General features: G+C 50.7%; 1 protein-coding gene and 1 long non-coding RNA gene across 3 annotated transcripts; one reads left to right on the top strand and one right to left on the bottom strand.

Annotated features, from left to right (window-relative positions):
• Positions 1–1,239: 1,239 nt before the first annotated feature.
• On the top strand, positions 1,240–26,717 carry LOC123277436 (uncharacterized). 2 transcript variants are annotated; one of them, XR_011494607.1, is made up of 3 exons: positions 1,240–1,368; positions 1,566–1,832; positions 24,549–26,717. It is a non-coding gene; the product is annotated as an uncharacterized lncRNA (long non-coding RNA). The 2 variants fall into 2 exon arrangements; XR_011494608.1 differs by having other exon boundaries at positions 1,241–1,368; positions 1,566–1,827; positions 24,549–25,457.
• On the bottom strand, positions 20,454–22,538 carry ID1 (inhibitor of DNA binding 1). The gene is made up of 2 exons (XM_014845028.3): positions 21,149–22,538; positions 20,454–20,909 (listed from the first exon to the last, which is right to left on the bottom strand). The coding sequence occupies exons 1-2, from the start codon at positions 21,569–21,571 to the stop codon at positions 20,868–20,870; spliced, it is 465 nt and encodes a 154-aa protein (XP_014700514.1). The 5' UTR covers positions 21,572–22,538; the 3' UTR covers positions 20,454–20,867.
• Positions 26,718–26,752: the final 35 nt, after the last annotated feature.

Below are 26,752 nucleotides of genomic sequence, written 5' to 3'. Positions count from 1 at the left end.
ATCAGGCACGTTGATTCAAGAATTATTTATTAAGACCTATTACAGCTGGCATTTATTGAGTGTCTATTATTTACTAGGTTAAATGCTTGGGGATACAGAGTCAAATAAAACCAAACACAGTCCCCACTCTTATAGGGCTTACAATCCAGTTCCAAGCAGAGAGAAAGACCTGTGCAAAGGCCCAGAGGAAGAAAAACACGGGTGTGTTCAAAGAACAGAGAGAAGCCATCTTGGCCACAGTGTAATGGGCAAAAGGGAGAGTTGGAGAGAGGCTGGACCACCAAGCAGGGCCTCATAGGCCATGGTGTGGATCTTGGATTTTATTTTAAAGATGGGGCGCCCCCAATGGTAAGGGGAGTGATGTGGTTAAATGGAGCAGAGCATGACTTCAGTAATGTGGCCTGGAATTGTTGGAATACTGATGGGGGGTGGACTGATGGGTAAAGGCTTTGGGTCCCTTCTGTGGCCTGGAACCAGAGCTTTCTAGGTCTCCTGGCCCTGCCTCCATGAGGTGTGCCCAGTGCCCACCCATCCATCAGGGTTCCTGTAGCCCAGTGAGGCGATAGGGACCCACTCCAGCCAGTGTCTGGAGGGGCTTAGTCCCTGGGGGGCAGACGAGCCTAGAAGGGCAAGGACTCAGTGGAAGGTGCTAGAGAGACTCTAGAGTGGGCAGGACGCACGTCACCTCCATTCAGGACTTTAGCGGCCACAGATATAAAGCTGCGAGAAGGCAGTGTGGGAGGCTCCTGGATGTCCAGGAGACCCCCAACTCCCAGGACTAGCTATGGTTACTCTTGGGAGCTGCTCCTCCCCCTTCCCCATGACCAAGGGAATTTAGAGACCGCAAGAGGACCACTTTACCTCAAGGATGCTGACTAGGGTGTTCTAAAGAGTAGCCCCATAGCCAGAGGACAAGGGAAGATCCTCCTTCAGGCAACCTGGGGAGAACATGCTTTGAGTCTTGTCAGATCTTTCTGGGGGCAGGCAGGGGCTGGCTGCCCAGAGGGAGTGGCTGATGTGTAGCCTCTACTGCTGCCATGCTGGTCGCCAAGCAGCGCCATTTCTGGGCCTCAGTTTCCCCAAGCCTCACAGGGCCTCCCAAGGGAAGGCATTTGGAGAACACGGCCCTCTGTTCTGCCCTGCCCTCTCCCACCCCCGCCTCTGTGGGAACTCCAGGCCCCAGATGTGGGGCGATGCTGTGATAAGGAACATCTGTTGGGGAAGCCCGCCCCCAGAGCTGAGCGCTATGGGATGGAAGAAGGCCCTGGGCTGCTCAAGGTTAGTACAGGGCAGCACCACTGCCTGTGGGGCGATGCAGAGCAGCGTCTGGAGGTCTGGAACCTGGGAAGAGATAGACTCTCCCATGAGGTAGGTCACTCAGGGGTCCCGGGGCCGAGGAGTAGGAGTCTTCCCCCGGAAACCTTGGTGGGCACAAGAAGGGAGGGACCTCCGGACGGGGCATTACAGGCCACTCACCGCGATGTGAGGGCCCTACGTGTGACTGCAGGCTGAGATTGCGGAAAGAGCAGAGCTAGGAGGTGAGAGGGATCTGTCCCTTTCCGCAGGCCCCGAGGTTCCGACCCGCCAGTGGGAGCCGCTACAGGAAGGGGCAGCCCGCATTCACGTGATCAGATCCAGGAAGCCCCCGAGATTCTGCCGAGATACGGAAACCTGAGCCACATACCTGAGCTACCCTGCCGGGACGATCCCCATTCAGGCTCTCGGCTTCACGCAGGACCCGAGAGCGAAAGCAAGCAGAGGTGTTGGACCAAGCGTCGCACACCTAGACTCTCAGCCCCTCAGGAGCCCCTTGAACAGGGGGAGGAGGTGTGGTAAGGAGGGGCGGGACCAATGACTGCAGGGCGGGGCCGGAGGTGGAGGGTGGATGGGGCCTGGGATAGAGCGGCGGGGAAAAGGTAGACGTGGGCGGGGCTTAACCTTAGGGGCGGGGACTGCACTGTAAGGGAGGGGTCAGGGAACAGCAGGGAAACGGAGGCACCAAGGGGGTGGGGCCAGTTGGGCGTAAGGCGGGGCCGGTGAACAGAGGGGGCGTGGCCAGGAATGGGGGGCGAGGCCTTCCGCTCCGCAGCAGTAACGAGGGCTACGGCGCAGGCTCGGTGCGGGTGCCGTGATTCCGGGACCCTGAGGCCTGCAGGGTGACGGGCGGCGCCAGCATGAGGGCGCCCGGGCGGAAGCGCAGACTCGGAGGAATCTCCGCGAGTCTCGGAGGAATCGCACGAAGACCCGCAGCCCCAAGGGCCAGTCCTGAAAGCGTTTCTGCAACAGTGGACAGGAGGGCCGGGTCAAAACCAACGCCGAACCAGGGCTGCCACGGGGACCGCCGCTAAAGGCGAATTTCCTGGCCCTGGGACCGATCCCGTGGCGCGATCAGGGGCAGGTGGACGCCCTTGGCTGGCTTTCACTGAGATGGGACCAGTGACGAGATGGAAACCCGGAAGATGGAAACCTTCGCGGGTCTGATCTCCTCTGCAACGCCCTCGCCTAGGGCAGACGCACTCGGGCGGAGAGATGGAGCCGGCTGGTGGCAGCCCAGGCAGCAACGGCGAGCCGTCCCTCACCTAGGGCACGAAAAATGTGGGAAGCTCGCGGGGTTCGGCCGGAAAGGGAATTCCTTGCAGAGCAGGAGGGACGATGTTTGAGGCTGACCCCTCTAGCTGTCACTCATGGCCCCTGAGCCCCGCCCTCACCACCCACAAGCGGGCCTTATTCCAGGTCCGCCACCTGCCTTGTCACTCGTACTACGTCACCTACGTCCCCGCGTCTCCTCCCTCCTTCCCTTCCTCGAGCTGCCAGTCATTCCTCCCTGGCCCCTTGAACAGTCATTGTGCCCGCTTCCCGCTGGGCTCCAGCTGGTAGTCCAGCGTCCGGCCATCTCCAGCCCTACCTTGTCCTGTCAGTTATCCCTGGCCCCGCCCAGCTCGTGTCCCAGTCCTAGCTTAGCCCGGCGCCGGCCTCGCCCCTACCTGAAAGGCTCCTCCCCGGTCGCTCAGCCCCGGGCCCGCCCTGGTCCTGTCCGTCACTCAGGCAGTGCCTTCATAAGCCACGCTAGACCCTCCCTCGCCCTGGCCCCACCTTGCTCTTGCGGTCATCTCTGGTCCCGCCCCCGCACGGGGACCGCCGCCCCTCTCTAGCCCTGCGTTCGCTGTAGTCCGGCTCGCCACGGCACGCCCCAGCCGCGCCCCACCCTGTCGGTCAACCAAGCCCCGCCCCGCGGTCCCGCCCTGTCCGTCACTCCTCTCAGGCTCGCGCCCGCCCCAGCCTCGCCCCGACTGTCCCGCAGGCCCCGCCCCACCCGCCACCCGGGCCCCGCCCTCTCCGGCTCGCTCTGGTCCCACTCCTACCAGGCGGTCCGGGAGGGTGCAGGCCGGAGCCCCCTAGTCAACGGCGTTCCCCAGGCGGGGGAGGACCGAGCGTCCCGCGAGTTCTGACCGCCGCAAGGGCGCCGAGCGTCCCTATGGGTATCGGAAGTCACCAGGAAGGGCGCGGCGGTGGGGGTTTCTTCAGCAGCAGTCGAGTCCCAGGGCCAGGAGCCTGCGTCCTCATCACCACCCCTTCGCCTGGACAGATGTATACAAACGACGTGCAGACGACCCCCTAGCGAATATGGGGCGGGAGGGGTGAAGCTGGGCCGCTGGGAGGCCCCCGTCTGAGGTTCTAGTCCCCGCTCCATCCTCTGCTGGTTCCAGTCCCTCCTCCCCGGTTCTCCCATGGCCTCGGTTTCCGCATCTCTGTAATGCCAGTCGCACTCAAGCTGTGCTTGGGAGCTGTGAGGGTGAATGCGATGGTCTGAGCGGGGATTCTCCGGGAGACACCCACAACAGCGACATATCAGCCAAGCTATGGATGAGGCTATGCGTGGAGTGGGCATCACCTTGAGGTCCAGCCCAATGCTCTGCTCTGACCAGCAGCATCACCCCCAGGGAATAGTCCGATTTGGCAAAGGGCTGAGGGTGGTGGGATCCTGGGGGTGCAGGCGGTCGTCACCCCTGGGGTAAGCCCTGGTCCCTTCAGATCCCACTCTGGGGCTCCACACTAACCTGGAATGGTCTGCAGCTTCTGCTTCAGGTCTCCCAGGGGCCTTCTGCACCACAGGCCAAACAGGGGCGTGCACAGGGTAGGATGTGAAGGACACTGGCCAAATCTCAAGGTCGAGTCCCTTGTTTTCTCTGGGACATAACTGGCTCCTGGATATGGGGATATGGTGCCCTGAGGTGGCCCGGGTCTTTGTGGAAACAGCCTGATGGAATCCTTGAGCCTTTATCGGCACCCACTTGCCTCCCAATAAACTCCTTAGCCTGGCATTCAAGGTCCTGCCTGCCAGACTCTCCAAATGCAGCTCCCCCATCAACCTCTCCTCCTCTGCTACTGCCCCCGCCATGCTAGCCTCCAGTTCTTGGAGCACACTCCACTCTTGCCCATGGCAGGGCCTTTGCGACCGATCTTCCCTCTGCTGAAATGCTCTTCTCTCAAGAGCAAGTCTCATTTATTCCCACTTCGTTGTTTCCATGTGAGAAAGCTTTACTGAAGCCACATACCTCTTCTGACCCCTAGACCTAGGCTATGTCCTAAAAACCACTTTATCAGTAACTGTGGCCTCAAGAACATCTCCAATCCCACATGCTCTTTTTACAATGTGACCTTGACACTCCTGCCATCCAGTTGTGGGATCTATGTCCCCATTTCTTGTACCTGGGTGTATCTCTGTGACAGCCTTAAACATTGAACACAGTGATAGTGACGCTATGTGAATTCCAAAGCTGGATCATAAAAATGAAATGTACTACTCTCTTGGGACACTCTCTCTCTTAGAACCCAGCCACCATGTTGTGAGGAAGCCTAACTAGTCTATGTGGAGAGAACATAGAGAGAGGTTATATGTAGTGTTCTGGCTGGCAGCCCAGCTGCGGTGCCAGCCTACAGCCAGCCTCAACTTCTAGACATGTACATCTCCAGATGACCCCAGCCCCTGGCCATCAAGGCCCCTCAGCCATCGAGTCTTCTCAGCTGAGGCCCCAGACATGGTGGAGCAGAGACGTGTCATCCCTGCTGCGCCCTTCCTGAGTTCCTGATGCACAGGATCCGTCTCCATCACACAGCTGTGTTGCACACTAAGTTTTCAGATGGTTTGTTATCCAGCAGTAGTAACTGGAACAGCAATTGGATGTTGATTTCAATAGACCTGACTCCGCATTTGACTCAGTTGCTTCAGAACTTGGGCAAGAAAGGGGGTGTTAGGTATTGACACCTAAAACCGTACCCTTGTCCTTCAAATTTCAGCTCGAATGTCATCTCCTCGGAGAGACTTTCCCCGGCCCCTGTGGAAAGCGCCCTCCCTAATCAGTCTAGATGTATTTTCTTCCCAGCACTTCTCATTTTCCAAAATTACGCACGTGGAAACCCACAGCCTTGGTGGCCTGCATGCTGTACACGCCAGGCCTGTTCACTCAGGTGCCTCCACCTCCAGACTGGGATGAAGTGGGATCTGGCTGTGCAATGGACTGGATGTTTGTGTCCCCTTGAAAGTCATATGTGGAACCTAATTCCCAAGGTGATGGCATTAGGAGGTGGGCCTTTGGGAGGTGATTAGGTCCTGAGGGTGGAGCCCTCATGAATGGGATTAGGACCCTTCTAAAGAGACCCCAGGGAGTTCCCTCGCCCCTTGTGCCATGTGAGATTACAACGAGAAGACGGCTGTCTATGAACCAGGAAGCCAACTCTCACCAGATATGGCATCTGCCAGCACCTTGATCTTGGCCTTCTGGCTTCTAGAACCGTGAGAAATAAATTCCTGTTATTTACAAGCCATTCAACCTACGGTATCAAAAGAGCTGGCTTGACAGCTCTTAGTTGTTCATTGCTCTCATAGAGAAGTGCAATTGATTTTTGTATATTGACCTTACATCCTGTGACCTGCTAAATTCATTTATGAGTTGTGTTAGTTTGCTAGGGCTGCAGTTATAAAGTGCTGCAGGCTGGGCGACTTAAGCAGCAGAAATTTATTCTCTCCCAGTTCTAGAAGCTAGACGTCCAAAATCAAAGTGTCTGCAGGGTCGGTTCCGTCTAAGGGCTGTGAGGGAAGAATCTATTCCAGGCCACTCTCCTTGGCTCACAGACAGCTGTCCTCTCCCCGTGTCTCTTGACAGTGTCATCTCTCTCTGAGTGTCTCTGTGTCCAAATTTCCCCTTTTTATAAGGAGACCAGTCATAGTGATCTTTTCAAAGAATCAGCTTTTGGTTTCATTGTTTTACTGTGTCCAATGTCATTGATTTTTGCTCTTTATTTCTTTCTACTTGGTTTGGGCTTAATTTGCTTTTCCTTTTTCTAGTTTCTCAAGGTGGAAGCTTGTATTATTGAGTTGAGACCTTTCTTCTTTCCTCGTATAAGCATTTAATGTCATAAAATTTGCTCTTAGCTCTGTTTTAGCTGCATCTCACAAGTTTTGATATGTTGTATTTTCATTTTAATTCCGTTCAAAATATTTTCTAATTTCTCATGAGACTTCTTCTCTGACCCATGGGTTGTTTAGAAATGCATTATTCTGGGGCCAGCCTGGTAGGGCAGCTGTTAAGTTCGCACGTTCCGCTTCAGCAGCCTGGGGTTCGCCGGTTCGGATCCCTGTGTGAACCTACGCACCACTTGTCAAGCCATGCTGTGGTAGGCATCCCACATATAAACTAGAGGAAGATGGGCATGGATGTTAGCTCAGGGCCAGTCTTCCTCAGCAAAAAGAGGAGGATTGGCAGCAGATGTTAGCTCAGAGCTAATCTTTCCCTGCACCAAAAGAAAAAAAAATTGTGTTGTTCAGTTTCCAAATATTTGGGGGGTTTCCAGATATCTTTCAGTTCTTGATTTCTATTTTAATTCTCTATGATCAGAGAACATACTTTGTATCATTTAAATTTTTAAACGTTTGTTCAATGTAAAAGGCCCAAAATATGGTCTGTCTTGGTGAATGTTCCATGTGCACTTGAAAAGAATGTGTTCTGTGCTACTGCTATGTAGAGGTCTCTATAAATGTCAGTTATGTCAAGTTGGTTGATAGGATTATTCGGGTGTTTCATATCCTTGCTGAATTTCTGTTTTATCAGTTACTGAAAGAAGAATGTTGACATCCACAAGTATAATTGTGATGTCATTTCTCCTTTCAGATCCATCAGTTTTTGCTTTATATATTTAGAAGCTTTGTTGATAAACACATCCACGCTTAGGATTGTCATGTTTTCTGGTGAATTACCTTTAATCATTATATAATGTTTCTCTTTATCCCTGGTGATTTTTCTTGATCTGAATTCTACTTTGTTTATTAATGTAGCCACTCCAACTTTCTTTTTTTAATTGTGGCATGTGGGACACCGCCTCAGTGTGGCCTGACGAGCGGTGCCATGTCCGCACCCAGGATCCGAACGGGCAAAACCCTGGGCCACTGAAGCACAGCGTGCGAACTTAACCATTCGGCCATGGGGCTGGCCCCCCCGTTTTTTTCTTTTTTGATAAGAGCAAATTTAGATCTACTATTTTATTATTTTTTTGATTGTCTCCTCTTTCCCCCCTCTCTGTTCCTCCTCTCCTGCCTTCTTTTAGATTATTTGAGTACCCTTAGTGTTCTGTTTTAATTTATTTATTGGCCTTTTGGCTATCTATGCTTGTATTAATTTTCTCTAGGGTCTATGGTTTCCCTAGGGATTACAATATACATACTTAACTTTTGATGGTCTATTTAGTGTTAATAATTTACCACTTCAAGTAAAACATAGAACCTTTTCAACCCTCAGGTGCCTTTCCCTACTTCCTTTATGTTATAGCCGTCATATGTATTACATCTAAATACCCCAGAAAATGTTATGATTTTTGCTTTCGAGGCATATATTTTAAAGAACTTGACAGGGGAAAATAATCTATTATATGTACTCATATATTTACCTTTTTGTTGCTCTTCTTATTTCCTGAAGTTCCAAGTTTCTCTCTGGGATCATATCCTTTCAGCCTGAAGAACTTTCTTTAGCATTCTTTTAGAGCAGGACTACGGATGATAAATTCTCCTAGTTTCCGTCGCTGAGAATGTCTTTATTTTGCTTTCATTCCTGAAGGATGTTTTTGCTCAATGTTGAATTCTGGCTCGACAGCTCTTTTTCTTCCAGCACTTTAAAGATGCTCTTCTGCTGTCTTCTCACCTCCATGGTTCGATGAGAAATCTGTAGTCATTTGAATGATTGTTCCCCTATACGTAAGTGTCAGTTTTCTTCTGGCTGCTTTCAAGATTTTTTTTCCTTTTTGCTGGTTTTTGGCAGTTTGATTTTGAGGTGTCTGGGCATAGCTGTCTTTGAGTTTATCCTGTTTGGAGTTCGCTGAGCTTCTTGAATCTGTAAATTTACATTTTTCACCAAATCTGGGAAAATTTCAGTCATCATTTAAAAATTTTTTTCTGCACCAATATAGGACTCCCGTGACATGAATATTAGATTTGTGATATTGTCCCACATGTCCCTAAGTCTGTTCAGTTTTTTAAATATTTTTTCTCTGTTCTTTAGATTGGATCACCTCTATTGATCTAGCTTCAGGTTCACTGAGTCCTTCGTCGCCTCCCCTCTGCTAATGAGACTACCCAGTGAATTTTTAAGATCTGAGATATCGTGTTTCTTCAGTTCTAAAATTTTCATCTGGTCATTTCATTCTTTTTTTTCCCTTAGTATAACTCCGTGATTCTTCTTCTTCTTTAATCATTTTATTAAGGTGTAACTGACATACAAAAGGCTGTAGACATTTAATGTATACAACTTGATGAGGTTGGAGATAAGTATACAGTTGTGACACTCTCACGACAATCAAGGCCATAAATTTATCCATCACCTCCAGAAGTTTCCTCCCGCCTCCCCTTTTTTTAATGTTGATTTCCCTTTTGTGGTTAGAGCGCTTAACATAAGATCTACTCTCTCAGCAACTTTTTAAGTACACGATGCAATATTGTTAACTACAGGCCCTATGTCGTACAGTAGATCTCCAGAACTTATTTGTCTTGTATACTGAGACGTTGTACCTTTTGACCGACAGCTCCTCACTTTTTGGTTCTTTTTTTAATCATTTCTGTTTCTCTGCTGAGAATGTCTGTTTTTCCATTCATTTCTGAAGTGTTCATCTTCCTCTCATGGAGGAGGGTTATAACACCTGCTTTGAAGTCTTCGTCTGACAGTTCCAACATCTGGGTCTTTTCATGGTTGGCATCCAGTGATCATCTTTCTGTCTGAGGATTGGTCGGATGTTCCTTGATGAGTAACTTTGCATTGGATCCTGGACATTTTAAATAGTATCTCGTGAGACTCTGGGTACTGTTAAAAGCCTCTGCAGAACTTTTTTTTAGCAGGCAAATCTGGTTAGGTTCAGACCACATGTTCTATGCCACCTTCTGTGGGCAATGGTGCTAATATCTGTTTTATGCTCAAAGCTGTGCTTTGCTGTTGCGGTCTGCCTGGTGTGGGGTTAGTCAGGGCGTGGGCAGTGTTTTTTCTGGTCGTTCAGGACTCAAAGTCTTTGTCCTCGTTTTTAGGGTGTGTTCCACACACGCACAGCGTGGGGTTGAGCCCCGGACTCGCATTGGTTCATGTGCAGAATTAGAGGGTTCCCTTTATTCCCCTTTCCCGCTTCAGGATTTCCTCTACATTCTCTGGCTCCGAGGCACCCCTTTTCCTGGTCCCTGGTCAGAAATATGAAATTCTCTCAGAGTTCTAACCACCGGCCCCTCGCTACTGGGCCTGTCCTCAGGGCAAAGCAGCAAGAGAAAAGAGAAAAAGTGAGGATTCGTCCCACTGTGTTCGCACGATAGGGGCTCCATCTCCAAGTTCTTTTCTCCAGAGGGTGGGTTTCTCTCTCAACAGGACTAGAACTGCAGAGCAGACTGGGGCTGCCGTGGCGCAGGGCCAGCGAGAGCAAAGGTTAAATAAAACTGCTAACGAGGATTCTCCTTGCACTCTCTGGCTCACGGGGGGCCCATTTTCCTGGTTCTCTGGCCAGAATATTAGGCTTTTCCATTGGAGTTTTTGCTGCCCGTGTCAACTGTGCAGTGTCCTGATTCAGAGCACCCTGGCCTGAAGCAAGAAGATAGAAGAAGAAAATTTACCAGCTGGGTGTCCCCGTGGCGCAGTGGCTAAAATCACACGCTCTGCTTGGGCAGCCCAGGGTTTCGCTGATGGAATCTTGGGCGCGGACATGGCACCGCTTGTTAAGCCACACTGAGGCAGCGTCCCACACGCCACAACTAGAAAGACCCACAACTAAGAATATACAACTATGTACCAGGGCTCTTGGGGAGAAAAAGGAAAAATAAAATCTTTAAAAAAAAAAAAAGGAAAGAAAATTTACCAGCAAACTCACCACTGCCATACTGGTTATTATTCACATTTTGACTTTTCAACCCCAATCTGCTCTCTATTACTTATTCTACAGAGCTCTTCCTTAAGTAGTTGCCTTTTGTATTTGTCCAGAGTTTTTGGTTGTAATCAGTGGGAGAGATGGGTAGGAGGCTTACTCCACCTTAGCCTGAATTATCTCTCTCTCTTTTATTTTAGTGTCTTTTTTTCCTTTTGAGATAATTTTAGACTTACAGACGTTGCAAAAATAGTACAGAGGGTTCCTGTATGCCCTTCGCTCAGCTTTCCCTTTTGTCGACATCTTACAAAACGACAGAATCCTGATCAAGACTAAGAAATTAACTTGGTACGTTACTACTAAGTAAAGGACAAGAGTTATTGGGATTTCATCCGTTGGCCTGCTAATGTCCTTTTTCGGTTCTAGAATCCAATCTAGGATCCCACATCACATTTAGTTGTTGTGTCTTCTCAGTCTCCTTCAGTCTGTGGCGGCTCCTCAGTCTTTCCTTCCTTTTCGTGACCTTGACACTTTGAAGAGTACCAGCCGCTATTCCGTAGAATGTCTGTTAATGTGGGTTTGTCTGAGGTTTTCTCATGATCCAATCAAGGTTATGCATTATTGGGAAAAATATGACAGCAGTGATGTCATGGCCTTTCTCAGTGCATCCTACCAGGGGTACGTGATGTTGACATGTGTAACAGGTGATGTTAACTTTGATCACTTGTCTAAAGTAGTCTCTGCTGGATTTCTCTACTGTAAAACTACTATTTCACCCTTTGTAATTATTAAATATATTAAGGGAGATACTTTGAAACTATGCAAATATCCTGTTTCTGCTTCAAGTTTAACCCATTGAATTCAGCATCCTTGGGTGGATCATTATGTTTACAGTCAGCGCCTAATAAGTTACAGTCATGATGATGATGATGATGATGAACTGGATCCCACAAGAGCACTTGCCAGCCGTGACCTGGAACTAGCTTTTCCTCTTGGAGCCTCAGCTTTCTCATGCAGAAGTGGGGTAATTATGGATCTGACCTCCCTGGGTTGTGGAGGTGTTGAAATGAGGTACTGGCTGAAAAACACCCAGCACAGGGCCTGACACACAGTAGGCATCTCGGGATGGGCCGTCATTGTTAGAGGACTGAACTGTGGGAGAGAGGGCTCTGTGTGCAGGTTGGGAGGTGGCAATATGGGGCAAGGAGGCACTCTGAAGGCACTGGGTGGGAACGATCTTAGAGGAATCCTTGCAATTGATCTGGAAAATGATCAAGAAGCTGCAGAGGGGGTGTCATTGCCGGAGGTTGGGAAGAGAGCTTGGAAAACTTCCCAAGGTCTACCAGCTTTCTGGATGAGATGACTACAGATAAAGCAGGCTTGGAAGACATCATTGGGAGGAACTTATGCAAAATCTGGAGGCTGGGACCCAGAAGAGAGGCCATGGCAGGTGAGCACTTACTGGAGAGACCCTGATGCCACAGTGGGCCTTGGTGACCAAAGACACTCTCAGTCCCCTCTTCCAGGGCTAGCAACTGGGCTGCTAGGGGATGGCAGGAGGCTGGGTGCCCCTCTTCCCAATGCCAAAGTGTCTGTAGGATTGTCCCAGAAACCCCACCCAGCAGGGCGAAGGGAGCTGGACCCTAGAGTGTGGTGTGCATACATCTCTTCACCCACTGTCTCATTTATTCAGCAAGTATTTACTGAGCACCAACTGTGTGTCAGGCTCTGTGCTAGGCAGTGGGCATACAGCAGAGAACAGAGCAGCTTAGGGAGCACCCATTCTAGAGAAAGGAGACACGATAAACAAGGAAACAAATGAGATTGTTCTGGTTATGTTCTATAACCAACTACCCCAAAACTTAGTGGCTTAAAGCGACAGCCATTTCATGACATCTCACAGATCCTATGGGGCAGGAACTCAGGGAGCACTGGGTTGGCGATTCCTCTGCTCCCCGTGGCATCAACTGGGGTCCCTTAGTGGGACTCAGCTGACTGAGAGGCTGGTCTGGAGGATGTAAGATAACTTTGCCCAGACATGAGCGACTGGAAGGCTGAGCTCAGGCACAAGTGTCATCGGTGGGCCCACCCACGGCCTTGCCGCATGATGGTCTCACGGCAGGCTGACACGGTGCCCACCTCCTCCAGAGGGAGCGCCCAGGAAAACCAGGCAGCAGCTGAATGGCCTTCACGATGTAGCCTGGGAAGTCACGTAGCATCACTTGTGCCATAATCTATTGGTCAAAGCAGTCACCAAAGCCCATCCAGTTTCATGGGGAGGGGACATAGACCCGCCTTTCCATGGGAGGAATGTCAAGGAATTTGTGGCCATTTAAAAAACACTGCCAGGGACCAGCCAGGTGGTGCAGCAGTTAAGTCTGTGCACTCCGCTTCAGTGGCCTGGTTCGCCCGTTCGGATCCCTGGTGCAGACTTACGCACTGCTCATCAAGCTATGCCGTGGCGGGCGTCCCACATATAAAGCAGAGGAAGATGGGCAGGGATGTTAGCTCAGGGCCAGTCTTCCTCAGCAAAAAGAGGAGGATTGGCAGCAGATGTTAGCTCAGGGCTAGTTTTCCTCAAAAAAAAAAAAATTTCATATAAAAAATTAAAAAATAAAAAACATCGCCAGGAGGATCATAAGCCATTCAAAGTGCACAGAGAAGTTAAGCAACTTTCCCCAAAGACAATTACAGATGTGAATGATGCTAAGAAGGAAACAAAAACCAGGGTGAATGGCAGAGAATGAAGGGAGATGGTGTGGTCAGGGAAGACCTCTCTGAGGAGGTGATGTTTGGGCTGAGACTTGAATGACAAGAAGATTTGTGGGGCGAGAATTTCAGGCGGCAGTCACAGCACATGCAAAGGCTCTCCAGTCAGGAAGAGTAACCGGAAGGAGACTGAGTGCCTGGAGCGCAGGGATGGAGGGAAAGTGCGGGAGAAGGGGGAGGACTCAGGCAGGAACCAGACTTTACTGTGCCTCGTGAGCCACAGTAAAGAATTAGGGTTTTCTTCTAAGAGCAACTGCAAGCCACAGGAAACTGGCAAGCAAGCAAGTGATGTGATGTGCCTACATTTTAGAAGGATCCCTCTGGCTGCTGTGTGGAGAACGTGGGGGACAGTGGTAAAAGCAGGGAGACCAATAAGGAGCCTCCTGCAATGTCCAGGTGAGAGATTATGGAAACCAGGGCGATAGCCGTGGGGATGGGCAGAAATGTGTGGATTCAGGATACATACAAAGGGCTAAAACTGGCTGACCTTGGAGATGGAGTGAATGTCTGTGAGACTTTTTTTTTTTTTTGCTGAGGCAGATTCGCCCTGAGCTAACATCTGTGCCAGTCTTCCTCTGTTTTGTATGTGGGTTGCTGCCACAACATGGCCGCTGACGAGAAGTGTAGGTTGGTGCCTGGATCCAAACCCAGGCTGCTGAAGCCAAGTGCACTGAACTTAACCACTAGACCACCTATAGGATGGTTCTTTTTTTTTTAAGATTTTATTTTTTCTTTTTCTCCCCAAAGCCCCCTGGTACATAGTTGTGTATTTTTAGTTATGGGTCCTTCTAGTTGTGGCATGTGGGACGCCGCCTCAGCATGGCTTGATGAGCAGTGCCGTGTCCGTGCCCAGGACTCGAACTGACAAAACCCTGGGCCACCGAAGCAGAGCACGTGAACTTAACCACTCAGCCATGGGGCCGGCCCCTATGAGACGGTTTTTAAGGAGTATCCTGTGTTTCTACTTTGTCCAGAATTCTAAACCAGCCCAGAAGACAATTTTAAAGGGAAAATAGTCTTGCTCATCCTCATAATGGGAAGTATGTTCTCATTCCCTACACCTAAAATTACTTCTGGGGCTCTGACCTTAGCCCAGGAGGACAAGACTGGGGGACTCTGGGCAAGTCACTTAACCTCTCTGGGTTTTCCTTTTCTTATTTCTGCAATGAGTGTGTTGGGTTAAGTGGTATGTAAGGGACCTCCCAGTTCTGACTCTTCTGTTTAATCAAAATAAACTCTAGTCCACTCAGTAGCATTTAACCTGTGCATGCCTTGTGATGGAGCCATCTCACTCCTTCTCACGCATGCTCACTGGGAGACAGGTCCAAGGACTTTCAGAGTAGCGCCATTGAGAGTAGCAAAACCATGAAACAACCCAAAGGGCCATCAACAGGAGCCTGGGTAAATAAATCACAACATGAAAATGAGTGAACTAAGGCCACACACATCAGTATGGGTGACTCTCATGTAATTCATATTGCATGAGAAAGCAAATTGACAGAAAATTGCACACAGTATGATACTATTTATGTAAAAGGCAAAACCAAGTAAAATCAAGCAATAGATTATTTAAGGATGCATACTGGTACATATATGGGAAAAACAAAAGAATAAATGATTGATTAGCACAAAGTTCTGAATAGTGGCAACGTCCTGCAGGGAGGGTGGGTCATACAAAGACTTCAAAAGAATTAATACTCCTTTCTTAAGCAGGGTGGCTGGTTACTTACGTGTTTGTTTTGTAATTGTCTTTAAACTATATACACTTGGACGGCCTGGGGCTGAGTGGTTAAGTTTGTGTGCTCCACTTCAGCCGCCCAGGGTTTCTCTAGTTTGGATCCTGGGCGCGCCTAGCACTGCTCATCAAGCCATGCTGAGGAGGCGTCCCACATGCCACAACTAGAAGGACCCACAACTAGAATATACAACTATGTATTGGGGGGCTTTGGGGAGAAGAAGAAGAAGAAAAAAAGAAGATTGGCAACAGATGTTAGCTCAGGTGCCAATGTTTAAAAAAAAGATTTTTTAGAAAACTGTATACATTCATATTATCTACTCTTTTGTATATACAACACATTTCACAATTTTTTTTTTAAAGATTTTATTTTTCCTTTTTCTCCCAAAGCCCCCCGGTACATAGTTGTGTATTTTTAGTTGTGGGTCCTTCTAGTTGTGGCATGTGGGATGTCACCTCAGCATGGCTTGATGAGTGGCTCCATGTCCGCGCCCAAAATCCGAACTGGCGAAACCCTGGGCCCCCAAAGCGGAGCGCGTGAACTTAACCACTCGGCCACGGGCCGGCCCCACAATTTTGTTTTTAGTTTTCATAAACCTGACTAAGATCTTCTCTCCTCGATGAGATAATGAGTTCTCAGAGGGGGCTGTCACACAGCAAGGATGGATGCGTCGCCAGCTGTGTACATGTATACAGACACACACTCACCAGACACACAAAAATACTCTCCCAATAAGTGCACAGCTCTGACTGCAGCTCCCACATTGTCCGCTAGAGGCCGCCAAGGCACCAGCCTTCGCCGCCCGCCGGAACCGGCCTCGGTTCTCGCCTGCGCAGGCGCATCTCCGGCTTTTCCCGGGAGGGGGTGCCAGCGGTCCGAGGAAGGCCGGAGCGGGCACGGCGCCCACGTTTGCTGATGCATGAGCGAGTTCAGCTGCGCTGGAGCGCGCTGCTCTACTCAGCCCTTCGCTGCCGCTCAGCGATCTCGGGGTCCCAAGCTGAAGAAATGAAGGGCACCCGAGGACACGGTTCTGCTCCGCCTCCTGCAGCCGTGCCTTCAAGCTTGCATCCTGCTGCGCCCGCTCTGCATATGGAGTGGAGAACCTAGGTTTCGAGGGGCCTAGATTTCTGTAATCTGGGCACAGCATTTTGCAAAATTTACAAAAACACAGAAAAAACGTGAACACATTGCTAGGACTCTTTCTAGATGAGAAGACTTGAAGTTTAAGCTCCAGTAATTTCAGGATAAATCCACCTCTGATTGTACACATGCATATTTATTTACTGTCTGTCTTCTTCCACTAGAATGTCAGTTCCAAGAAGGCAAGGATTTTTACCTAAATTGTTAGCTCCTGCAGCCTCCTTCCTAGCACATCCTAGCAAATATAACTATTTGTTGAATGAACCAGCTGGAGTTGGTACGGTTTTCCAAGTAGAGATGACAATGGCCTGGCCTGGGGCTTGAGGAGTGGTTGGGATCGGGATGATGTCACTGAAACCTCAGAACAGTGACTCTAACACCTATTTGAAAGCTGAGGATGCCGAGGGCCAGGGAGATGAAGCAAGTGCCCGGTCAGAAGCGGCGCTGGGCCTAGAACCCAAGTCTGCCTTCCTTTGCCTCCTCTTGGCCTGCAGCCACAGCCCCCCCACCCCCCACCCCAGCCCTTGCACAAGGCCTTGATGCAACCTTGTACTGGCCCCAGGGTGCCCCTCTTGGGGGCAGTGCTGGGGAAAAGCTTTTGCAAGAGTTGGGGCAGGAAGCACCAGCCAGGGCAGGTCCCAAGAAGATAAGGGCGCCCCCGCCCCCGTGTGTGCCTCCAGGCCTTCTGATTTCCTCTCTTCCCTTCCCTTCCCTTTCCCGGAAGGCGGCGCCCGGACCCTGGCCTGGCCGTGACTCATCTCCTTTCCCTCTGGCAGCCAGGCTGCGATCTCAGGCCCGCTTGTCACTGGAAAGCCTTGCTGCATGTGACCTTGGGCATTGGGGAGCCCTCTCTGGCCAGCAATTCCTGGAGCTAAATAAGAGTAGGTGGCGTGAAGAAGGGTTCTACCCCTCCGCCTGAGTCTCAGGAGACAAAATGTGGGGGCTCCAGGGGCACCTCCCTATTAGACCGACTTAGGTCTGGGATGACTCAGATTGGCAGATGTAAGGTTGGCGTTGGTGTGTGAGGCACTCTTGACCCCTGTGGAGGGCGGAGTGTGCATCCAGGGGTCAGGGCCTAGTGATCCCTTAGCCTCCAGGACAGAAACAGACATTTCCACGGTTTGCTTGGTCACGAGCTGGTTCAAGACCTGTGCCCACTGTGTGAGCTGTCCTCTCAGAACCAGGTGTCACCAGGACCTCTTCGAGGTCAGAGAGCCGGGACCATTTCCATCTTTGAAGGCTGTAGTTAGAGTTTTTAAATTAAGAAATGCCAAAACGTGGGTTGCAAAAATTGTGATATGTCTTATGCCTTGCATTTTTCCAGTTTGCGTGTTTAAAACAAAAATATATAATGACCAGCTATGATTCAGTTGGAAATAAGATGGAAAGTCTAAACTGGATGTCCTGTGGGAAAACGAAGCACCTCATAAGCCTGCTTTGGACCAGCCTGATTTCTGGAAAATCCTCCAAGTCAGCATCCAGTGTAGCCTTGGGTGGGTCATCCCGCCTCTCTGATGCCTCCTTTTTCCTCATCTGAAAAGTAGGAATAGCAGTGGGCCCACACCCCTGATAGCGCTGGCGAGACAATCCCTTCTAAAGGGCTCAAAACGTTTGACACCAACATATACTAAGTGTTTACTCGGAGCCAGTCACAGTGCTAAGCTCTTTATGTGCATGGGTTCAGTTGGGCCTTGAGGGCGAGGTTCTGGAGCCCATCTTCCAGATGAAAAAGTGGAGGCCCAGACAAGTGAAGTGAAGATTCAGAGGCTGTCTTCTACCAGCCGCCCTACTAAAATGTTAACGTATTATTACTGTTGTTGTTGTTATTAAAATGAGCCTATGAGAGCACTGCCCCCATACGGCTGTGAGAAAGATTAAATGAATTACTTTTTCAAAAGAACTTAGTATAGTACCTAGCACACCATAATCACTCTCTAAGCGTTTGTTAAATAAAACAATACTTCTGGTTTCGGGCCCACAGCCGTGGGGAGGCAGGGTCCAATGCCGGAGGAACTTCGTCCCGGTGTCTCCCTGCGGCCTCGTCCCGGCTCCTCGCCGCGCCCTGTCCGCCCTGTCCGGGAGGGGCGACGGAGGTAATGATTTCCCAGGCAGCGGCTGGAAGGAGCAGGGTTTTGCGTGTTGCGCGCGCGCGCACACACACACACGCACACACACAGCGTCTCTCGCTCTCACACCCCCCGGGCGGCCTCTGTCCTTCCCCCCGCCCTCCGCGAGGCCGGGGCCTCTTGTGCAAGCCGCCGGCGCCCGCGCGTTCCCAGGCCCGGCTGCAGCTGCGGGCGGAGGGGCAGGGCGGGGGCGGCGCGCTGTTTGTCTAGCGCGGCCGTGCCAAAGGCGGCGGGCCCCAGACAGCCAGGCGCCTCCGCACACCTGGGGATGCTCAGGTTAAATAGCTCCGCATTCCTCGGGCCCAGCTGATGGAAACGCTCCCAGGCCGCCGCCGAGCCGGCTTCCAGATGGGCTGGGCCCGGGCCAAAGGGGAAAAGAGGGAAACGTGGAAGCCACAGTGTGCCTGAGCGGCGGGGGAGGTGGCCCGGGCCCCGCCGCAGCCCCTTCCTCCCCTGGAAAAGGGCCCTGCCGTGGGGGAGTACACGTGGGGACACGCCCACGTCCCTGTGGGTGGGCTCTCAGGCGGGGGCCCACACGCGGGTGCACACGTGTGCCTCTGAGGACACTCCAAGGACACATGGGCAATTAATAATGATAATTTATCATGATCAAACACTGACTACGTGCTAAGCCGCTCTATTTCATTTCTTCGCTACGACAGTTCTGTGAAGTTAGTGCTATAAAACAGCCGCGGGGTGGGGAGTGCAGTCGGGGGGGAGCCAAGCGCGTCGTTTACCTCCCCGTGTTGTGTTCTTCCATCGAGTCCACAGTGTGCTGGGGGAGGGGGCGGAACCCGGCTTAATGCAGTACTCAATAGATGATCATTTTGCAGTTGTTCATCCCCCCTGTGCCTCAGTTTCTTCTGTTGTAAACCTGGGATCCGAATCCTGCCTTTGGCCCCACAGCGATCCACGAAATCCTTTCTGTAGAGGGTTGAGCATACAGTCAGTACGCTCATGGTGCTAGGTACTATTTATTCTATTTTATTTATTGACAAAATGTATTAACAGTCCTCACCCTCTCTGGGACACATTCTTTGCCCTCCCGGTGACTCGGGACATGGGAGCTGACCTGGTGGGGAGACTCCAGGGGTGGTATCCCCGGGGTGGGGTGGGGGGGACTTTGGAGGAAGGGTTTGCCTGAACACAGCTGCCCCCGCCTCCCTCCCAGACCAACAGAGACCCCGGAAAGCCAGCCAATCTACAGAACAATTACACACTCAGAAACCCACAGTGTGCTTCTGCAGCCCCTAGAAACACAAACCCATCCATCAAGCCAAACCCATGCAGAGATGCCCACAGTGCATTTAGACAGAACATACAAGCCCAAACAGCTGGAGGTTGCACACTTTTCTGCAGAACACATGTGCTCACATTTGCTCTTCTACATACACCCCCATGCATATCCTCATGCACACCCCCAGACCTGGACACCAACAGACGACCCAGCCCCACAGGGTAACTGCCAGTTCACTCATGTCACATGCACAGGCCCAGACACTCACGCACTCCGCCATGAGTACAAACTCACACACATGTCCAGGCAGATAGGCCCTTGCCAGTGACACCTTTTTCCTGCTCAGAAGCTGGGGACTGACTGGCCCACTCCTCCTCAGAGCCCACACAAGAGCCCTGGGGGAGAGACAGGAGGTTCCTGCGAGCTGCTGGCATAGCCAGGCCAGCGTGAGGGGGCCGAGTCCGGACGCAGAGCAGGTGGCACGGCAGCTGTGCCCAGGCTGGCCCTGCCAACTTGCTCACCCACTTGGACAAGCTGGGAGCCCCAAGGCATCCTGCTGGGATCCAGAGTTAAGCAGCCCATCTCGGGAGGCACCTCCTACTGGGGAATGGGGTGACAGAAGTCCTGCTTCAGACTGGCTGAGGCTCTGGGCAAGCCCCTTTCCTCTGGGTCTCGCTTCCCCCACCTTGGCAAAGATGCAGGTGGTCCAGACACCGGTTCGCCAACTTTAATGGCTTGTTGAACCCTCCCCAACCCAGAGGAGGCCTTGCAGGTTGATCTGCATTTTAACAACCTCCCCAGGTGACCCAGATGGCCCAATGACCACTTTGAGAAACCCTAGAGATCTAGAGGATTGAATTTTATGACACTGGGGAGCACGGAAATGGCCAGGGATAGGGGGAAAGAATAGACTTTAAAGACACCGGAAACACTCATTTCAGGTCGGTAAAAGCGACAGTCCAGATGTGGCTCTCCAGCCCCCTCCCCCCAGCACCAGCTGCAAAGAAGGTCAAGGGTCACCCCCCAGCCCAGGCCCCTCCCCTCCATCCAAAAAGTCATTGCAACTTTACCATCTAAAGTATTTGTTTAATAACAACAACAAAAACACCCCACAGAACTATTGTAAAACAATATTCTCAGTCGGTGATCATTGTAATATACAATACAAAGCAATTAATTTCCTCAGAAATCTGAGAAGCACCAAACGTGACCATTTTTTAAAATGTCTGCTTTTCAAAAAATAGAAACACGGGGAAAAAATCTCCCCCCCCAAGTCTCTGGTGGCCGGTAGGTGCGGAGGGAGGGCCGGCCTGCCCCCCTCAGTTCCCCAGCCCTGGGCTGGATCCCGCAAGCGCCTCATGGCCTCCGGATCTCAGTCTTGTTCCTCCCGATCTCCAGCGAGGCGCTTGAGGACCAGAGAGCACTTATTCCTCTCGTCCCCTGGAGGGCCGGGGTCTGCCGGTCCTTGAGGGCGGCGCTTCAGCGACACAAGATGCGATCGTCCGCTGGAACACATGCTGCCTGTGAAACGAGAGAAAGAAGAGGTGAGACCGGCGGATTGCAGGTGACAAGGCTGGAAGCCACCCTTCCCCAGCAGACACGACAAGGGAGCGCTTTTCCCTCTCTTCTTGGGCATTCTTGCCTAGCCAGGTGCCCGAAAGAATGGGGCAGACATAGGGCCAAGACTCCCCTCCCCCTTCGGGCCTCAGTTTCCCCATCTGTAGAAGAAAAATGATCTCGTGCTCCAGGTGGGACCTCACCTCGGCCGCCAGGGCGCTGATCTCGCCGTTGAGGGTGCTGAGCGGGGCCCGGGCGGGGAGCCCCCGGCCCCCCGGGGTCCCGACTTGGGATTCCGAGTTCAGCTCCAACTCCAGGTCCCAGATGTAGTCGATGACGTGCTGGAGGATCTCCACCCTGCTCACCTTGCGGTTCTGGGGCAGGGTGGGCACCAGCTCCTTGAGGCGCGAGTAGCAGCCGTTCATGTCGTAGAGCAGCACGTTCACCTGCTGCTCGTCGAGCAGGGCGGGCAGGCGCGCCCCGGGGCCGCCGGCGCAGCGCGAGATGGCCACGCTCTGCTCCGACAGGCAGCGCACCACCTCGCCCGCGCCGCCCGCCGTCTTGCCGGCCTTCAGCGCGCAGCTGGGGCCCGCGGCGGCCCCGGCGCTGCCACTGGCGACCTTCATGATTCTGGCGTCGGATAAGAGCAGAGAAGGCAAGGCGGACAGAGGCGGCGGTGGCGGGGCGTGCAAGGAGAGGATAGAGCTGCAAAAACGCGGTTGTAGAACGCGAGGCCCCAGCCCGCCAGCCCGACTTTTATAAGGACTCCACGGACCCCCCCCCCCAGGGGCGGGCCCAGGCGTTCAAAAGAAGCCAATGGGAGGCTGGAGGCGTGGCCTTGAGCGTCTTTGGGTCCCGCCTCCCGCTCTATTAGTGCACCCTGGCTGGCGTGGAAAGGCGACCTTAGTCTCAAGAACCGAAAAAGTGCGAGGACACGGGACTGGGTTGCTAGTGGAAGTGAGCGCTGCCTTGGGCCCCTCGGGACGAGGCAGGGAGGCTGGACTAGTATTGCCAATAACAAAAAGACTTCAAGAATCAGTTTTCCCAGCTTCATTTTTCCGCCTCTCCAGCCCCATTTCACAGATGAGAGAAACTGAGGCCCGGATGGAAAAGCGGCTGGCTCTGGGTTGCCCAGAGAGCCCAGTACTAGAGCCTGGGCTTCTGGACCCTATTGGAAGATTACCTCTGAGATCCTGGTCTCCCGAATACTTGGGCCGGAATTTGATGAGCCCTCTACACTCTGCTCCCCTGGGCTGGTCTCCCTTTCTCAATTCCCAGATAATGTTGTTAGTTAATCTTCCTGGGACCAGGCGGGGGGCTTACCCAGGCCCCTCGGAGTAGAAGCAATTCGGGGAAAGTCTTCCTCTGTGATTGGGGGCTGGGCCTTGGGAACTGAACTAGATAGAAGGCGCCCAAAGGGGGGCTCTATCCCATGATTCTACCCTGAATTTGCAGCCCCTTGCAAAAATTCCCCATATCTGCATCAGCTAGTAATTTTAAAATTTTTCTTTTTTTGGCTGTTTTTTTTTTTTCCTAAAGACCTTGGATCAGGGTCTCCCTCCCACGGCGCGGCAGCTGCGGAGCTCGAGTCTCCCCCCCGCCTTCCCGGGCTGGTCTGTGTCAGCGTCTGAACAAGCTGCTCAGACCGTTAGACGCCAGGCCTGTGACGTCACCCATTCATAAAACTCGGACGGGCTGTCAGGCTGGCGCCGCGCGGGCGGTCGCCATGGAGACGGGAAACCCGGCTGCAGCGCTCCGCGGCTACCCCTCGCCCTGCCAGTCACCTGCGGACCTCCGGCCGCAGGCCTGGGAATGCGCTCCTCGCGTGCGCGGTCGCTGGGCAGGGGTCACCTTACCTCCCCGCCCCACACCTGGGAATCTCCTTACCAGACTCCCAGCCTGGACCGCTTGGGAGGTTTCTTCGCCCGCTTCCACCCTCCCCACCCCTACCTCCCCCCTCCCTCCTAGGGAAAGAGATCCAATTCCAACTTTGCTGCTGGGTGAATTTATTTGAGTCTCGAGCCCTCTCTGAGCCCTAATATCTGCGTGGTATTTCGATAATAATAACAAACGTGATGATTTATTGCGTTCTTACTTCGTGCCAGGCACTGTGTGAAGAGCTTTGCCTTCATCGTCTTCTGTAAAGCTCTAAAGATAGGGGCTGTTTGGTTTCTTTATACAGAGGAGGAAACTGAGGCTCAAAAAGCCTCCCAAGAGGGAGAGCTTGCACTGTTATCACAAGGGCGCTTTATTATAACGCTGTCCCTTCCTGCCAGCGCAGCCAGTCTGCCTCGAGAGCCCTAGATCTGCCAGAGGCTGGGGAAACTGAGGCTTAGAATAGCCAACCACGGCCACGCAGCGTTAGCAGGGCTAAAATTTTGTGCTCACATAGGAGAGAGTGATATTACGGCCCCTCCTCCCCCCAGCAATCAATTCCCTGGGTGTTAGCAGTTCCCACAAAAGTTTGGGAGATGGGCCAGTAAACCAGCCCCCTGCCTCCACGTCAGAACACGAGGAAAACTGATCAGCGAGACCAGCTTCAAAGAAGAGAGACATCATTAATTAATTAACTCGTCTCCTCAGCCCCTTGCCACACCCCCAAACTCTCCGAACTCCCTAAGCCTTGTTTAGCAATCCTCTAACGATTGGAGGGACCGTTTTGCTGTGCAAAAGAATTGCTAAAGAATTAGAAGGACAATGACCCACCAGAGGAAATTAGAATACTAATTCATTACCAAGTATTATTAATTGACCCAGCAATTCTACTTGCTGAATCAATTCCAGAGAAACCTACACACTGGGCACAAAGATATCAGCTCAAGGATGTTCACTGAGGTGCTATTTGCAAGAGGGGAAGTTGAAATGACCTAACATCTATCAGCAGTGACACTGTATGGACTATGAATGGAACTTCAATGCTGCGGACTGGCTATGCAGCAGGTGGGAAACACGCTTCTGAGAGATCTGGGTCCTACTGTCCGCGGAGAATGCCGGTGGTAGTTCGGAGGTCAAGGGAGGAACTCTTGGATGTGAAAAAGCCAACATATTGCTCACAAGGACACGTGTATCTGGAATTTAAAATGAGAGGAAATTATGCTGCGGAAAAAATTTCAAACACAATACTGTGTGATTCCTCTCGCATGAAGTTCTAGAACAGGCACAAGTAATGTATGATGGAAGAAACCAGGATGGTGGTTGTCTCTGGGAGTGGAAGTTGGGAGTTTCCAGGCAAGGGGCATGAGGAACTTTCTGGAGCGATGGAAACGTTCCATATCTTGAAGAGGTGTGGGTTACACAGTGTATGAATTAGTTAAAATACACTGAATTATACACTTTGGTGCATTGCATTGTATTTAAATTGCACCTCAATAAAAAATATCAGAAAGCAAAAAAAAAAAAAAGAAGTACTAACCAAATTATTAATGCCACCACTGTGAAGCGGAGTGAGGGGAAGGAGAGCAATGTGAAATAAGAATTTCACTTTCATCTTCACATAAGTATCTGAGTCTTGTTTTTTTTTCTTAAACAGTGTTATTGAAGTGTAATTGACATACACAAACAGCATATATTTACAGTGTATAATTTGATAACTTTTTTTTTTAGGAAGATTAGCCATGAGCTAACTACTGCCAATCCTCCTCTTTTTGCTGAGGAAGACTGGCCCTGAGCTAACATCGGTGCCCATCTTCCTCTACTTTATACGTGGGACGCCTGCCACAGCATAGCTTTTGCCAAGCGGTGCCATGTCCGCACCTGGGATCGGAACCGGCGAACCCCGGGCCGCCAAGAATCGGAACGTGTGAACTTAACGGCTGCGTCACCAGGCCGCCCCCTGATTTGATATCTTTTGACGTACATATATACCCATGAACCATCACCACAATCAAGAAAATTAACATATACTTCATCACTCCTGTTTTTTTTTTCTTTTAAGATTTTATTTTCCCTTTTTCTCCCCAAAGCCCCCAGGTACCTAGTTGTGTATTTTTAGTTGTGGTTCCTTCTAGTTGTGGCATGTGGGACGCCGCCTCTGCGTGGCCTGATGCCCATGGCCTGATGTCCATGTCTGCGCCCAGGATCAGAACCAGCCAAACCCTGGGCCACCAAAGCAGAGCGCGTGAACTTAACCTACTCGGCCATGGGGCCAGCCCCCACTCCTTCTGTTTTTTGTAATCTCTCCCTTCCCCCTCTTCTACCTAGTGCCCAGGCAACACTCACCTTTTTTCTCTTTCGATTAGTTTTCATTTTCTAGAACTTTATATAAACGGTATACAGTAGATACAGTGTATATAATGTTATATTATACATTATATACTCTTTTTCATAGCTTTTCAGCCTAGTTTCTTTAACTCAGCGTAATTATTTCGAGATTCCTCCGTATTGGTTCCTTTCTATTGCTGAGTAGTAGCGTATGCATCACCACAATTTGTTTACCCATTCACAGTTTATTGGTGGACATTTGGGCTGTTTATAGTTTTTGGTTAGTATAAATAAAGCTGCTATGAACACTTGTATACAAGTGTTTATATGAATTTCTGCTTTCATTTCTCTTAGGCAAATGGTAGTGAAGTGACTGGGTCACATAGAAGGTATTTATTTAACTTTATAAGCAATGGCTAAACTGTTTTCCAAAGTGAGTGTCCCCTTTACATTCCAGCAGCAGTGTTGAGAGCCCGGTTCCTCCACGTGCTCTCTCACGGTTGTTCCGCTCAGTCTTTTTCAGCCGTTCGAATAGATGAGTTGTGGTGTCTCACTGTGGGTTTAATTTGTGTTCTCCTAACGAGCAAAGATGTTGAGCATCTTTTCACATGTTTATGTACCATCCATATATCTTCTTTGGTGAAGTGTCATTCACTTCTTTTGCTCGTTTAACAAGATTATTTTAGATAATTGTAGATTCACATGCAGTCGTAAGAGATAATACAGAGAGATCCCTCATATCCTTTCCCCAGTTTCCCGGATGGTGGCATCTTGCGTCACAATCAGATTCACCTGATTTTTGGTGAAATTCAGATTTCACTAGATTTACATGCACTCCTTGTGTGTGTGTGTTTAGTTCTACACAATTTTATCACACATGTAGGTTCACGTCGCCAGCACCATCATGAAGACACAGAACAGTTCCATCGGATCCACACGGATCCCTCTTGCTCCCCTTTAATCTTTTGCCCATCTCTTCTTTTTCCTCCCCAAAGCCCCAGTACTTAGTTGTATAATCTAGCTGTAGGTCCTTCTAGTTCTTCTGTGTGAGCTGCTGCCATAGCGTGGTTTCTCACAGACGAGTGGTGTGTTCCACACCCAGGAACCAAACCCAGGCCGCTGAAGCAGAGCGCTGAACTTTAACCGCTAGCCCGTCAGTTGCCCATTTCTTTTAATTTGGTTGTTTGTTTTCTTATCAGTGAGTTTTGAGAGTTCTTTATATGTTTCGAATAGAAATCGCTAGATATATGATTTACAAGTATTTTCTCTAGTCTGTGTCTAGTCTTTGCATCCCCTTAACAGTATCTTTTGAAGAGCAGAAGTTTTAAATTTTGATGAAGTCCAATTTATCCATTTTTTAAGGATTGTGTTTTTCGTGTCATATCTAAGAAATTCCTGCCTAACTCAAAATCATAAAGATTTTCTCCTATATTTTCTAGAAGTTTTATAGTTTTAGGTTTTACATTTGGTTCTATGATCCATTACACATGGGTATTTCTTGGATATATTTTAAAATAGAAATGTATTCATGTACTACCTTGTGTAATAAAAAGCCAACTCTTAATGTTTCGTATACCTGCCTCTGGTCTGACTGCTGGTCAGGAGGA

This window comes from Equus asinus, chromosome 15 (assembly GCF_041296235.1).
Source record: "Equus asinus isolate D_3611 breed Donkey chromosome 15, EquAss-T2T_v2, whole genome shotgun sequence".
Lineage (NCBI taxonomy): Eukaryota > Metazoa > Chordata > Mammalia > Perissodactyla > Equidae > Equus > Equus asinus.
This window is presented reverse-complemented; position numbering and strand designations above follow the sequence as displayed.